This window comes from Hylobates moloch, unplaced genomic scaffold (assembly GCF_009828535.3).
Source record: "Hylobates moloch isolate HMO894 unplaced genomic scaffold, HMol_V3 SCAFFOLD_4, whole genome shotgun sequence".
Classification (NCBI taxonomy): Eukaryota; Metazoa; Chordata; class Mammalia; order Primates; family Hylobatidae; genus Hylobates; species Hylobates moloch.
Window position 1 is genome coordinate 62,958,506 of NW_026652279.1, and position 13,705 is coordinate 62,972,210.

Here is a 13,705-nt window from a genome sequence, read left to right on the forward strand (position 1 = left end):
TTTTTCCTAGGAACAATATTAGTTGTCTAATTTTTAGCCACACAGTCATCTTGGTTCTTTTGTTGGGTGGGGGGAACCAAATCAAAAGAAAATGTTTCACTAAATATGGAGCAGTCATGTGTTATGTGAATATCACCAAAAAAGAAACCCTTCTGTCTTTCAGGGGACACTTATCTACAAGTCTTTTTACATTTAAGACAAGTGGTAAGCCTTTTATGGACTTTATAATTTTTTATTTATATAATTAATATTTTTTGAACACTGTTAGGCACTGTGTCAGTTGCTGATTTATTGTACTTTCTCACTTAGTTGTCATAATAACACTATGAGGTAAGATAGTTATCTAATAATATAATGAATAGAGCAAATTGGAAGTTTTATATTTATAGAGAAATGGTCATGTAAGCAAGGAAGGTTCCTTAAGAAAGATGACTTTTGAACTTGTCTGAAGAAGTAATCAATTCGTTCAACAGAAAATATTTACTGAGTGCCTTCTCTTTATGTGCCAGGCATTGCTCTGGTTCGAGTGACAAAGTGAACAAACTCCTGCCTTCCTGGAGCTTACATTCTAGTAGTGAGACATTGATGATAAGCAATGAATACATTATTGTTTATAATGTACTGTTTACAACATGATAAAAGATGTAGGAAAATAAAGAAGGAGGACTGGATTGAAGTTGGGAAGGGCTTCCTCCCAGGGAAGACCTCAGGGAGAATGCAACATAGGCCAAAAACCTGAAGGAGGTAAAGGAGTGAGTTACTCAGTTATTTTGGGAGAGTGTCCCAGGGAGAAGATAATGTATCTCCATTAAACTAATAGTCATGCTTGTAAATGAGCATGTTTGTAGGTTTCCTAATGATACACAAAGACATATGCCCAAGAAACACTTGCCTAGTTTTGAAATTTCTCTGTTACAGTGTATTATTAGCGTAGTGTATGTTAATTAAAGATGGAATAGAAAGTTTTCAGTGAGCAGGTCTACATGCATTTTGAAATTATACCTGGAAACCAAATTTAGTCTTTTCTTTGTTTCAGGCTGTTATGGAACACTGGGGATGGAGTCTGGTGTGATCGCGGATCCTCAAGTAACAGCATCATCTGTGCTGGAGTGGACTGACCACACAGGGCAAGAGAACAGTTGGAAACCCGAAAAAGCCAGGCTGAAAAAACCTGGACCGCCTTGGGCTGCTTTTGCCACTGATGAATACCAGTGGTTACAAATAGATTTGAATAAGGAAAAGAAAATAACAGGTTAAGAGATAAAATTTTCTAGAGCAGTTTGTAACACTTATTTTATTTGAAAAACTGGTAACATCTAAGATTTTCAGAGAAAATTAAGGCATTAAAATTTTAATTATGTGGTTTTATATTTTCTTCACTGATGTTAATATTACTGGAGACACATTTTATGAAACATGGCAGAGAAAAGGAGTTATTTGTGTTGGTCAGGGTTCTCTAAAGGGACACAACTAATAGGACAGATGTATATATAAAGGGGAGTTTATTAAGGTGTATTGGCTCACATGATCACAAAGTGAAGTCCCACAGGCCATCTGCAAGCTGAGGAGCAAGGAAGCCATTCTGAGCCCCAAAACCTCAAAAGTAGGGAAGCCGACAGTGCAGCTTTCAGTCTATGGTCGAAGATCCGAAAGTCCCAAAGCTAAGAACTTGGAGTCTGATGTTCAAGGGCAGGAAGCATCCAGCATGGGAGAAAGATGTAGGCCGGGAGACTTAAGCCAGTTTAGTCTTTACACGTTTTCTTCTGCCTTTTTTTATTCTGGCCGTGCTGATGCTGATTAAATGGTGCCAACCCAGACTGAGGGTGGTTCTGCCTTTCCCAGTCCACTGATTCAAATGTTAATCTCCTCTAGCAACACCCTCACAGACATACCTGGGAACAATACTTTTCATCCTTCAATCAAGTTGACACTCAGTATTAACCATCACAGTATTTAATTTGTAATAGCTTTTTGTTTCCATTGTAATGAGACTCTTTTTTAAGGTCGTGTTTCAGTAAAGTGGTCTTGAGACATCTAAAATAATGGTCTCTTACAGTCATTAAGAGAAATTTATGTTAAAGGAGTCCATTTTAAATGATGAGATCGTCAATTTTCCACATGTGGAGAGTATAAATTTAATTTAGGGGAACTTAGCAAATGGTCAGAATAATTGGTTGGGATTGGTTTAATTTTGTTAAAATTTTATTTTGTTTTGGTACTGTAAATAATACCAATAATCATCTTTAATCTGTTCATTCCCAGGAAGTCATCTTACCCAGTAGTCAAAATCTATTTTACGACGTTATAAACACAAGACACCAAAACAGAATAGTTCTTTACTTAATGCACACTCATAATTCTTCCTATCTCTCCAAGGGAATAAGGCCAAGGATTTAGTAATGGTTATGCTGAAAACGTGCACTTGGATATGGAAATGAGCCATAATTAGAAATGTTCGAGCTGTGCATTTCAAGTGTTTATACTTTGATGCTGAACAAACTTAGGGAATCAGACCGTGTGCATTAATGAAAGCAACTCTTCATTCCCCAGGCATTATAACCACTGGATCCACCATGGTGGAGCATAATTACTATGTGTCTGCCTACAGAATCCTGTACAGTGATGATGGGCAGAAATGGACTGTGTACAGAGAGCCTGGTGTGGAGCAAGATAAGGTAAAATGATTACCAAGGTATTTTTAAAAAACATTTTTAAAATGGGCGGTTGCCAAAAGTCACAGAGCTCTCCTGTATAAAAGAGATGTAGAAGTTTAGAATGTCTTATACTACTCTCTTGTGGTTATTTTAGGTAGTGTTATTGGCCTTACTCTACTGACTTTAGAAAATTCTCAGTAGTTCTAGGTTCTTTTTGGTGATTGTAACGGTGAGTACTTTTCTGATTTTTGTCATTGCATTTTTAATTGAATTGTTTAGACACTTTATTAAGAAAGTCTAAAAGGGACCTTGTAATTTCTTATTTTTATGAAGCTTTTTTCAATTCACCAGATGATGGAGAGCCTTTGTTCCTAGATTTCTACTCTGTAGGCAAGAGGTAAAAAAAAAGAAAAAAGCTGAAACCAACGTGCATTAAATTATAGGATATTAGAGACGAAAATTCATCTGAAGATCATCTCACCAACTTTAATCTTGGGAAACTTCTGTTTTTTCTTACATGAAGAATTGCTCTAGCATCTAATTATAATTATGGAATCTTTGTTTTAGTTAGCAACAAATTATGAAGATGCTGGAATGAGCCAGAGGAAATGATAAGGGGTGGGGAGCAGGCAGAGATGGATCTTATTCAGATGTGTATCCCTTTGACCTTTAAATGGAGGAGTCCTTGTGCCTAAGGAAGATAGATGTCTCCCATCAGTACCGAAACTATGAGGCTGGGCATGATGGCTCACTCCTGTAATCCCAGCACTTTGGGATTGCTTGAGCTCAGGAGTTTGAGACCAGCCTGGGCAACATGGCAACACGCCATCTCCACTAAAAATACAGAACATTAGCCAGGCATGGTGGCGCATGCCTGTAGTCCCAGCTTCTTGGGAGGCTGAGGTGGGAGAATCACCTGAACCCAGGAGGTTGAGGCTGCAGTGAGCTGTGATCACTTCACTGCAATCCAGCCTGGGCGACAGAGGGAGACTCTGTCTCAAAGTGGAAAAAAAAGAACTGAAACGATGATGACATTTTTTCAAACTCTCCTATGAGTTTGATTTTGATTATATATTTTTGTTTTTTATCATGTATGATTTGCTAAAAAGTCTTCAATTACTACTTTTCTCATCTCTCTGTTCAAAAACCTCCAGGGGCTCATTATCTTTCATATGCATCTTAAGTCCTCTGCTTTTATTCAAGGCCTCTTTCTTCTCTTCTACTTGGAGTCACATGAACTTCATCTTTGGTGAGCCTCTCCCTGTTAAAGAAAATAACAATATTTTCTCCATACATATCTTCTACTTCATGCCCCTAAACTTGACTACTCTTTACTCCTACCACATCCATATTTATTTGTATCACATTTATTTTGCTTGTGAAATATAGCTAAATTTTTGGAATGTTAAGAATTGTTCAGGCTTATACTATAAAAACTTCTAACAACATGAAATGATATTTCTGAAAAAGATTCTTTGTTGCATTCATTTTTGAAAGGTAATTTCTCTAAGTGTAGAAATCTGGGTTGATCAGTGGTTTTTTTGTTGTTTTTTTTTTTGGTTTTTCCTTTCAATAATTGAAATACGTTGTCTGCTGTTTGCTGGCTTGCATTGTTTTTGACAAGAATTCTGCTATTATCTCTGTTCCTCAATATGTGATACGTCTTTTTTTCTGTGGCTCCTTTTAAGGTTTTCTTTTTATCATTTGTTTTAAGCAGTTTGATTGATGCGGCTTTTTTATATTTTTCTTTTTTTTTTACGTGGGGTTCTTTGAGCTTTTTGGATCTGTAGGTTATGATTTGCATCAAATTTAGAAAATTACAGTTCTTTTTTTTTTCCAAATATTTTCCTTCCCCAATTCTAATTTTATGAATATTATGACCCTTGAAGGTATGTCACCATTCACCAATGCTCCGTTCTTTATTTTTTTCAGTCTTTTTCTCTTTGTGTTTTGGTTTGAAAGTTTTCTGTTTTGTCTTCAAGTTCACTAATCTATTCTTCTGAAATGTCTAATCTGTTAATCCCATCCAGTGTATTTTTATCTCTGATACTGTATTTTTTACCTCTAGATATTCATTTTGGGAGTTTTAAGATGTCTCCAATGTGTCTTTACATGCTCATGCTTTTCTCTATCTCTGGAACATGGAGCATATATAATAGCTCTTTTAATATCCTCATCTGCTAATGTTATCCTTTGTCATATATGGGTCTTTTTATGTTGATTGATATTATGGATCATATTTTACCTGCCTGAATTTTTTTTATTGGATGCCAGACATTGTGTTACATTGTTTAGTGCTGGAGTTTTTTATTATTATTATTCCCTTAAATATTTTTGAGCTTTGTTCTGGGATGTAGTTAAGCTACTGGAAACAATGTGATATTTTCAAGGCTTGCTTTTAAACTTCATTAGGCAGGACCTGGACAGCCTTTAGTTTTCTTATTTTTCTCCACCACTGATACAATACTGTTGTAAGTACGCACTGCAGTGTCCCATGTATTATGAGGTTTCTCTGTTCTACCTGTTGGCAGTGTAAGGAATTCCCAGACCTAGGGAGCTCTGAGACTTGTCCTGCTGACTCCTTCCAGTGTTTCTTTTACTGGCCATAGGTCATTTCTTTACATGCAGCTGAAGATGTAAGGGAAAACTCCTTATATATCCTAGAAGTGTCTCTCTCTCTCTCTCTCTCTCATGCTATCTTTATAGCTCTCTTCTCTCCTAATCTCTGCCTACAAATTCTAGCTACCTTGTTGGCCTCCCGCTCTCAGCTCTGTCTCCGCAACTCAGTGAGACCAGCAGGCTCTGTTAGGGATCTCTCTCCCTGCACTGTGGCCTGGAAACTCTCTACAGACAGTACTGGGGCAATAAATAGCAGGGCTCACCTTATTTATTTCCCTTCTCTCGGTCATTATTGCCCAAGGCAGCCTGTTGTCCAGAGACTGAGAACCATTGTTTCATATATATTATCCAGTTTCTCAGGTATGTATAGGGCTGAACAATAAGTCTAATCCATTACTCTCATGGTCAGAAATGCAAATCCTCACATTGAATTATATGAATTAACAGTCTTTTCCCACTCATATAAGTCCATCTGCTCCCTCATCACCTCCAACTCAAGGGTAATTGGTGTATTCATTTTACCCCTTTCCTGAGCCTGCACATGTGCATGAGCACACAGAGACTGCATTTGGTTTTGTTTTCAGAAAATGGTATTTGTATATATATACACACAATTTGTTTTCATAATATATCTCTTTCTAACATTATGCCATATTGATGTGTGGTAATCAATAAAATTTAAGTTTCTTGAGGGTGGGAACCGTAGCAACCATATCCATTTTCTTTTCATGACACCTCACATGCTTCTCTGTACATGAGGATTCTCAGTAAATGCTCATAGGTTGGCTATAGCAAATCTTTTTTACTTTTTATAAAATCGAGACAGCAATATAGAGGAAGATCTTAAGGATAGTTTTTATATGCTAAAGTAATGATTTGTTATCGTCCCTGTTCCACTAATATAGTAAGAATGAAAATAATTGCCTTTCATTTTATTTCAGAGTAATATCTGAGGAAATCACGGGGGCTCACTAGTATGGAAGTTACTGTAACTGCAAAACAAACTTTTTAGGAAATGAAGGATATTAACACATCGTTCGAGATTTATAGTCTAATGCCAAGTGAATTAGCCAAGAAGAAATAGAACCACAATACTTGGAAATAGCTTGATTGAGAAGTTAAACATTTACTTAATCTCACCTTAGCTGATTAGAAAAAAAATCACTTTGATTTTAGGCAATATATGCTTATTAATGGTCTTTAGAAACTACCTAGTTGATCTGACCTAGAGAACAAACAGGGCTCTTTTTTAGCTTATTGGAGGCCATACTTAAGTCAGAAGACCCAGAGTCAAATTGCTGCCCTGTCATTGACTAGCTGTGCAATCCACTTACAGATTCCTGTGCCCTCTATTTCATAGGGTTGTCTGAATTAGTTACATTAAAATGTTTTATAAATAATTAAGTGCTTAAGGTACTATCATTATTTGCTTGAAGTAGTTAAGGGAATGAGATTCACCTAAACTCATATTTTTACCTAGGGATTATTTTTATAATGCATTTGTTGCTATTTAGTTACAAGCATTATTAAATTAGTCACAGGCCAGGCATGGTAGCTCACACCTGTAATTTCAGCATTTTGGGGGAGGTCTAGGTGTGAGTATACTTGAGGACAGGAGTTTGAGACCAGCCTGAGCAGCATAGCAAGACCCCTTTCTACAAAAATAAAAAATCACCGTGTGCAGTGGCTCATTCCTGTAATCTCAGCACTTTGGGAGGCTGAGGCAGATGGATCCCTTGAGGTCAACATGGCAAAACCCTGTCTCTACTAAAAATAAAAAAATTAGCGGGGTGTGTTGGTGCACTCCTGTAATCCCAGCTACTCAGGAGGCTGAGGCAGGAGAGTTGCTTGAACTTGGGAGGAAGAGGTTGCAGTGAGCCAAGATTGCGCCACTGCACGCTAGCCTGGGCAACAAAGCAAGACCTCTTCTCTAAATAAATAAGTAAATATTGCCACACATGTTGGCATGCGCCTCTGTAGTCCTAGCTACTCAGGAGGCTGAGGTGGGAGGATCTTTTGAGCCCAGGAGTTCTAGGCTGTATTGCGCTATGATCCCGCCAATGCATTCCTTGGATGACAGAGGAAGACTCTATATCTAAAAATAATTAATAATTTAAGCATAAAATAGCATTTCAAAGTCACTTCTAGTTTAAATGGCAGCATGGAACGAAAACCGGGATAATAGGAGAACTGTCTTTATGCAGTTTATCCAGTAGGTGGAGGTATATATCTGTTATATGTTTGTTAGTATATGTTCCTTAGTATATGTTCACCTTCAGCCTGTTGAGAGAAAAATTATGAAAAGTACACAAGCAAAATATTTCCCCTAAGACCTGGCATGATCAATTTTGTTTTACTTTAAAAATAAAAATTAATATATTTAAATAGTTGGTAATTCCACAGGACTAGAGTTACTAATTTATTAATAGGATAAATTGTCTCACTGGATTTGAAACCTTTTACCCAAATGCCAAGTTAGCCCTCTTGTTAAGTTCTTAAATCATCTTAAAATCATTTCTATATTAAATATTTTTCTTTTATAAACTTTTGATTAAAATGTGCAGCATCTTAATAGTTTTCCAAATTATGATTATTTTCTTAAAAATTAATCCTTATTGTCATACTTTACAGATGTAATTTAAGGCCTAGAGCAAAGAACAAAAATATGTTTAAGTGGAGAAATTTAGCCCTGACCTCTATTGATTTAAAGTACCAATTTTTTGTTGTTTTTTTAAAGATATTTCAAGGAAACAAAGATTATCACCAGGATGTGCGTAATAACTTTTTGCCACCAATTATTGCACGTTTTATTAGAGTGAATCCTACCCAATGGCAGCAGAAAATTGCCATGAAAATGGAGCTGCTCGGATGTCAGTTTATTCCTAAAGGTAAAGAGACAGTGTGTTTAAGATATGTTATTTTTACTGGATTGCCAATTTAAAATGGTTTTGCTGTTCTCAGAGAGAGTAATCAATAATGTGAGTGTTTTTCTGGTTAAACTCTAATTACAATATCTTCTTAAAGGGATTTAAAAAAAAATAAATGGTTACCATATTAAAAAGTTACTTATCAGAATGGTTTCCAAAATTATAAGTGGAAGAAGAAATAGCATCATTCACGAGATAATGTAAATGAGATCACTTTCCAAATTTAGTCTCAATCCTAATAATTTTAAATCAGGTCTCATGTACTGTAATATTTGTTTAACATAAGCCTGAAAGATTGTAACAATACATTTAAAGCAAGAATAATTTATCTCAATATTATGCATTTTAATATACTGTTTACTTTTATACCCCCAAAGGCTACCACAGTGCCTGACACATCGTTGGCCCTCCATAAATAATTATTAAATGAATTGAATAAGTACTATATCAAAATGTGGATGACTCCTTTATAGCTTTAGCATTCAATATCACTTTCCACCCCATTATTCTTCCTAAAATTATTTTCAGATGATTTAATTATTTAAAAACTGAGAAATCCTTGTATATTTGTGCATTTATTACAGAGTATAATATTTATCCTTCCAGTATATTTCTCTCTGAGAGTTAAAATTATTCTGCAGAATTAAATACTTTAGGAAATATTGAAGACATTTAGCATTACTATTTTTAATTATGATTTTTAAAAACAAAATGTTTAAATTTTTCTAAACCATTTTTCAAGGTCGTCCTCCAAAATTTACTCAACCTCCACCTCCTCGGAACAGCAATGACCTCAAAAACACTACAAACCCTCCAAAAATAGCCAAAGGTATGCCTGTTTTTAATGTGAGAATTTGATATTCCTTGGATTGATGGTGCAACTTTACAAAAATATATTAAAAGCATTATCAAATAAGTTTATGTTAATCCAGTTGGTACAGATTAAAAAATAAAGAGCTTTTAAAACTTTTTTAAAGGTCGTGCCCCAAAATTTACGCAACCACTACGACCTCGCAGTAGCAATGAATTTCCTGCACAGACAGAACAAACAACTGCCAGTCCTGATATCAAAAATACTACCGTAACTCCAAATGTAACCAAAGGTATGCAAACATGGAAATGAACGCCTAGTACATAGTATTGTTTTGTTTTTAACTAAAGTTTTCATGGGCATTTTTAAACCTTCAGTTTATTTTCTTCCAACTATAGTTTTTAAGTATAGCAAAAAAAAAAAAATTTATTTTCTTTCATAGGAAAAGACTGCATTGATCTAAGTTGTAGTCTCTGCTGCCATGTAGAATTGCTCTTTAAATATTTAGAGAAGGCCACTGTGTTGCAGGCCTCTTGTGATTTATTTTTCCTTACAGCTAAACATGTTGACTCTCAGGCTTAGAAATACAATATTTTCTAGAAATAACTGAAATCATAGCAGGAAACAAACTTGTTTCCCTTGATAATATATTAATTTGATGGATATGGAACTTGATGGCAAAAAGGGGAAAATAAAAACAGAACTTTTAGTAGAAAGTAATAATTGTTAAAAAATACTCTGAGTTAACATACTCATAAAAAAACTTTGGTCTCTTTTTAAGTGTTTGCAATTATATTTTTTAAGATCATAAATACAAATTTATTAGAATTTACTTTCAAGTTTTGTTGTCAGTGATAAATAAGGTCTCAAAATATATAAAACATAGTAGTCTTACTAGTTGTTGAAAAACAAAATTTCAATTGAATTCAAAAAAGTGTCAGTGTCATAGCAGACTAAGTATCAGGGTTGTCACATAAAAAGCTTACTTGTTTTCAGGAAAGTGCAGAGAGAGAAAGCAGTTCATCCAAAGTAATTTGTGCCACATAGAACTTCAGTCATTCTCATTTTTTGAAAGTTTGCCTGGATTCAGATAACTTTCTCTGACTTTCCCCGTGTTGGTTTCTTTCCCATCTTCTGAAGTGTTTTCACAAAGACGAATTTCTTTCTCATGCTGCAGGTACAGCTAGAGAGAATCAAGAGTTCTCAGAGGCAGGAGATCTCAGCATCTTTTAACTGCTTACCAGTTGTCAGAAGGCATGTACTTAGGCAGAATCCCAGACCACATGTCTGGATGGAGATCAGTCACTGAAAAGTGTTGCTGATCTTAAAATCTGATTGCATCTCAGAACCTCAAGGCTAAAAAGAGTCTTTAAATAATTTCCTTCCAGAATTAGGATCCCTGTGTGCCCAAAAAGAATAACAAAGAATGAGTTGGTCTTCTCAAAGACCTCCTGTCTCTTTTTTGGGGGGATGGTAGTATATAAATTTATTTTTTGAACCTAAGAAGGTGTTTTAAAGCCTCTGATTAAATCACACAGCATCCATCTAAACTCGATTATCTTCTCTTGTCTCACTAATCTTACAGAAAAAGCACATTTACCTTTGTGAATTCTGAGTGCTTTCTAGTCTAAGTCATTTCTGTTTATGGACTTCTCCATTTTTACAGCCAGGCTGAGAGTGATTTCATGGAAAAGATTATGTCATGGTCAGATTTGTGCCTCTGTAGTTTCCAGGTCCTCCCTCAGCGGGGCCCGTGGCATCAGCTGGCTGTCCTTCTGAAAGGCTGTAGTAGCTCTTCTGTTTGTTCTCAACTATAGCTATTTTAAATATTCCCCTTATTTTCAAACCTTTCACCCGACATCTTCACCCACTCTCAGTTACCGCTCCAACTTCACAGAGAAAGTAGGGCGTTTCCTTCCAGTGAAACTCCCTTTTTGTGGAGCCTACAAACCTATCCATAGCCTCTGTTCACTGCTGTGAAAAGGGGGCTTCCTTATGTTGCCCAAGGCTGATTATATCACCTGTGCCCTGGTTCCCCTCCATCCACCTTTCAGGGACCCGATCTTACTGATTATCCTCTCCCTCTCCTGTATCTTCAGCCTCTTTCTCTCTTTTGGATACAGTTGTTTTAAGGAATAAAGAAGATGCTGCAGGTTAGACTCATTGCAGTGTCTGGCTCTGAGCCCCCAGTAAATATCAGCAGGTGCTGCTATTATCATCTTCATGGCAAGTAGGGGGTTGAGCGACAAAGGAGAAAACTAATATCCCAAGTGACCTTAGGCAGATCATTTTCTATATCTGGGCCTAGAATTCCTTATCTCTGGAGTGAAATTAGGGGATTAAATGATGCCTAAATCTCTCCCAGTTCCAGCATTATGCTGGCTTCTGACCTGCTCACACACACATTTCCAATTGACTTTCTTAACACCACATTGTTACCTTCCCATATATATATATATGAATGTTTTGCCATTATGATGTAACATCATTTCAATTGCTGGATTATTTTCTTTTTTAGGGAGGATACCATGATTTATTCCCTCTCATTTTTGGGCATTTGGATTATTTCCAATTTTTCACTCTTACACAGAAACAGGGAGAATATCTTTAAGGATGCATCTTTTTTGAGTTTCTGAGAATAAATTGTAGGAATGGAATTGCCAATAGATGTTTGTACATATTGCCCAAAAATGCCAGTCAGTGAGATAGTATCGGTTTATATTTCCATTAAAAAATAACTGTTTCCTGGTAGCCTGTTCATCAATTAGTTGTTGTTTTAAATATTTGCCACTTTGATTAGCAAAAGTAGTATTTTGTTGTTTTTAAGTTATTTTTAACTTTTTTTGTGTTGGTTGTTTAACTTGTATTTCTTTGATTACTAGTGAAGCTAACATAGTTAATGGTTACTTGTATTTTTTAATGTATTGCTAGTTAATCTCTACTGATTTTTCTCTTAAATGTTTGGATTTGACTTGTAATGCCCTACAATATAATAATTATTTACAGTAACTCTTCACATATGTAGAAAATATATTTTCCCAATTTTTCATTTGTCTTTCAATTTTATTTTAGTGATTTAAAAATTTAGGAAAATTTCCCATCTCTACACAGATGGAATGAATAGTGTAACAAGCTTCTGTGTATCTGCAAAAGCTTCTGCAGTTACCACCACATGCCCAGTCTTGACAAATAATGTTTATGGTATTTCTGTGAGGTAGAAAAATGTTGAAAGATGATGTGGTTAATTTTCCCTGGTGATTTCTGCCTTTGGCGTTAATATGGCTTTTGTTTGTCTGTTTTTGTCTTTGTAACTTCAGATGTAGCGCTGGCTGCAGTTCTTGTCCCTGTGCTGGTCATGGTCCTCACTACTCTCATTCTCATATTAGTGTGTGCTTGGCACTGGAGAAACAGGTCAGTACATAGCTAGTTCACCTGAGTCCAAAACTACCAAATGTGAAGTAGAAGCTAAATATAGAAGATGAACTACACACAGTGTTTACCTGTTTGAGAGTGAGAGTTAAGGTAGTTATTAAAATGAAAATTTCATGCTTCTCCTTTATGCCCATTAAAAATAAGTGAGTTCAATTCCACAATCAGTTACTAAGTACCTTTTTTGTATCAAGTTCTGCATTATACACTGGGATATGTACATTAATATGAACAATTTCTGACACATGATAGTGATATTTACTTAAAGAATGAGACACAACTCCTTTCTCTGAAGTGTTTAGCAGGGTTGACTAACAAGGAAGTGTATCATGTGGTTTGATGAGTTATGAACCATGAGAATTAACTGAAGTTTTTTCTTCGGGAAAGGGGAATCCTCAAGTTTGGCTTGCTTTGCCTTAAAGGAATTGTTGTTGGCTAGATAGAGGAAGGTAGATGTCTTTGTTCGGGATGCTATAAGAAAATACTATAACCTGGGTGACTTATAAATAATAGAATTGATTTCTCACAGTTCTGGAGGCTGAGAAGTCCAAGATCAAAACACTGCAGATGCGATGACTAGTGAGGGCCTGCCGTCTGGCTTATTCATTGACAGTGCCTTCTTGCCCGATCCTCACATAGTGGAAGGGATAAACAAGCTCTCTCAGGCCTTTCCTGTAAGGGCACCAATCCCATTCATGAGGACTCTGCCTTCATGACCTAATCACTTACCAAAGCCCCACTTTCTAATGAGGGTTAGGATTTCAACATATGAATTTTGGAGAGATGCAAATATTCAGACCATAGCAATAGAGAATGGCCCAACCTGAGCGAATTGTTTGAGTAAAGGCACAGAGATATGGAATGTAGGCAAAATAGTGAGTCATCGCATGTACGCTTGGCATGGGAGAGTCCTGAGAAATAACCATAGCGGTGCAGTCTGGGCCTGGATCAGGAAAGGCTTTTCTGGAAGAGAGAAATTTAGATTTTATTCTATAGATGGAAAGTCACTTGAGTGTCAAGCAAAGAGGTGATATTGTCAGATGATTGTACAAAGATGGTGGCTGTTTTGAAGGGTAGATTGAAGAGGAGAGAGGCTGACACTTAACAAGATGAGTTAGGAAACCACTGAGGCCAGGCAGGCACATAACACACTGATTCTAGGAAAGGGAGAAGAGATGGAGATGAGATGTTTCCCAGTAGCATTGACAGGATGTATGACTAGTTGTCTAGTAAGGAAGAAGTGATACAGGAGGAATCTGAGGTTT

At 36.2% G+C, this 13,705-nt stretch overlaps 1 protein-coding gene across 1 annotated transcript in view; it reads left to right on the plus strand.

Moving 5' to 3' along the window:
• The window catches only part of DCBLD2 (discoidin, CUB and LCCL domain containing 2), a 99,322-nt gene that overhangs the window by 73,495 nt on the left and 12,122 nt on the right, over positions 1–13,705 (plus strand). Inside the window, exons 7-13 of the mRNA XM_032150324.2 lie at positions 164–204; positions 1,037–1,252; positions 2,551–2,675; positions 8,011–8,161; positions 8,943–9,029; positions 9,178–9,303; positions 12,329–12,422. Coding sequence (XP_032006215.1) covers positions 164–204; positions 1,037–1,252; positions 2,551–2,675; positions 8,011–8,161; positions 8,943–9,029; positions 9,178–9,303; positions 12,329–12,422 — 840 coding nt within the window. The remainder of the gene's footprint in view (positions 1–163; positions 205–1,036; positions 1,253–2,550; positions 2,676–8,010; positions 8,162–8,942; positions 9,030–9,177; positions 9,304–12,328; positions 12,423–13,705) is intronic.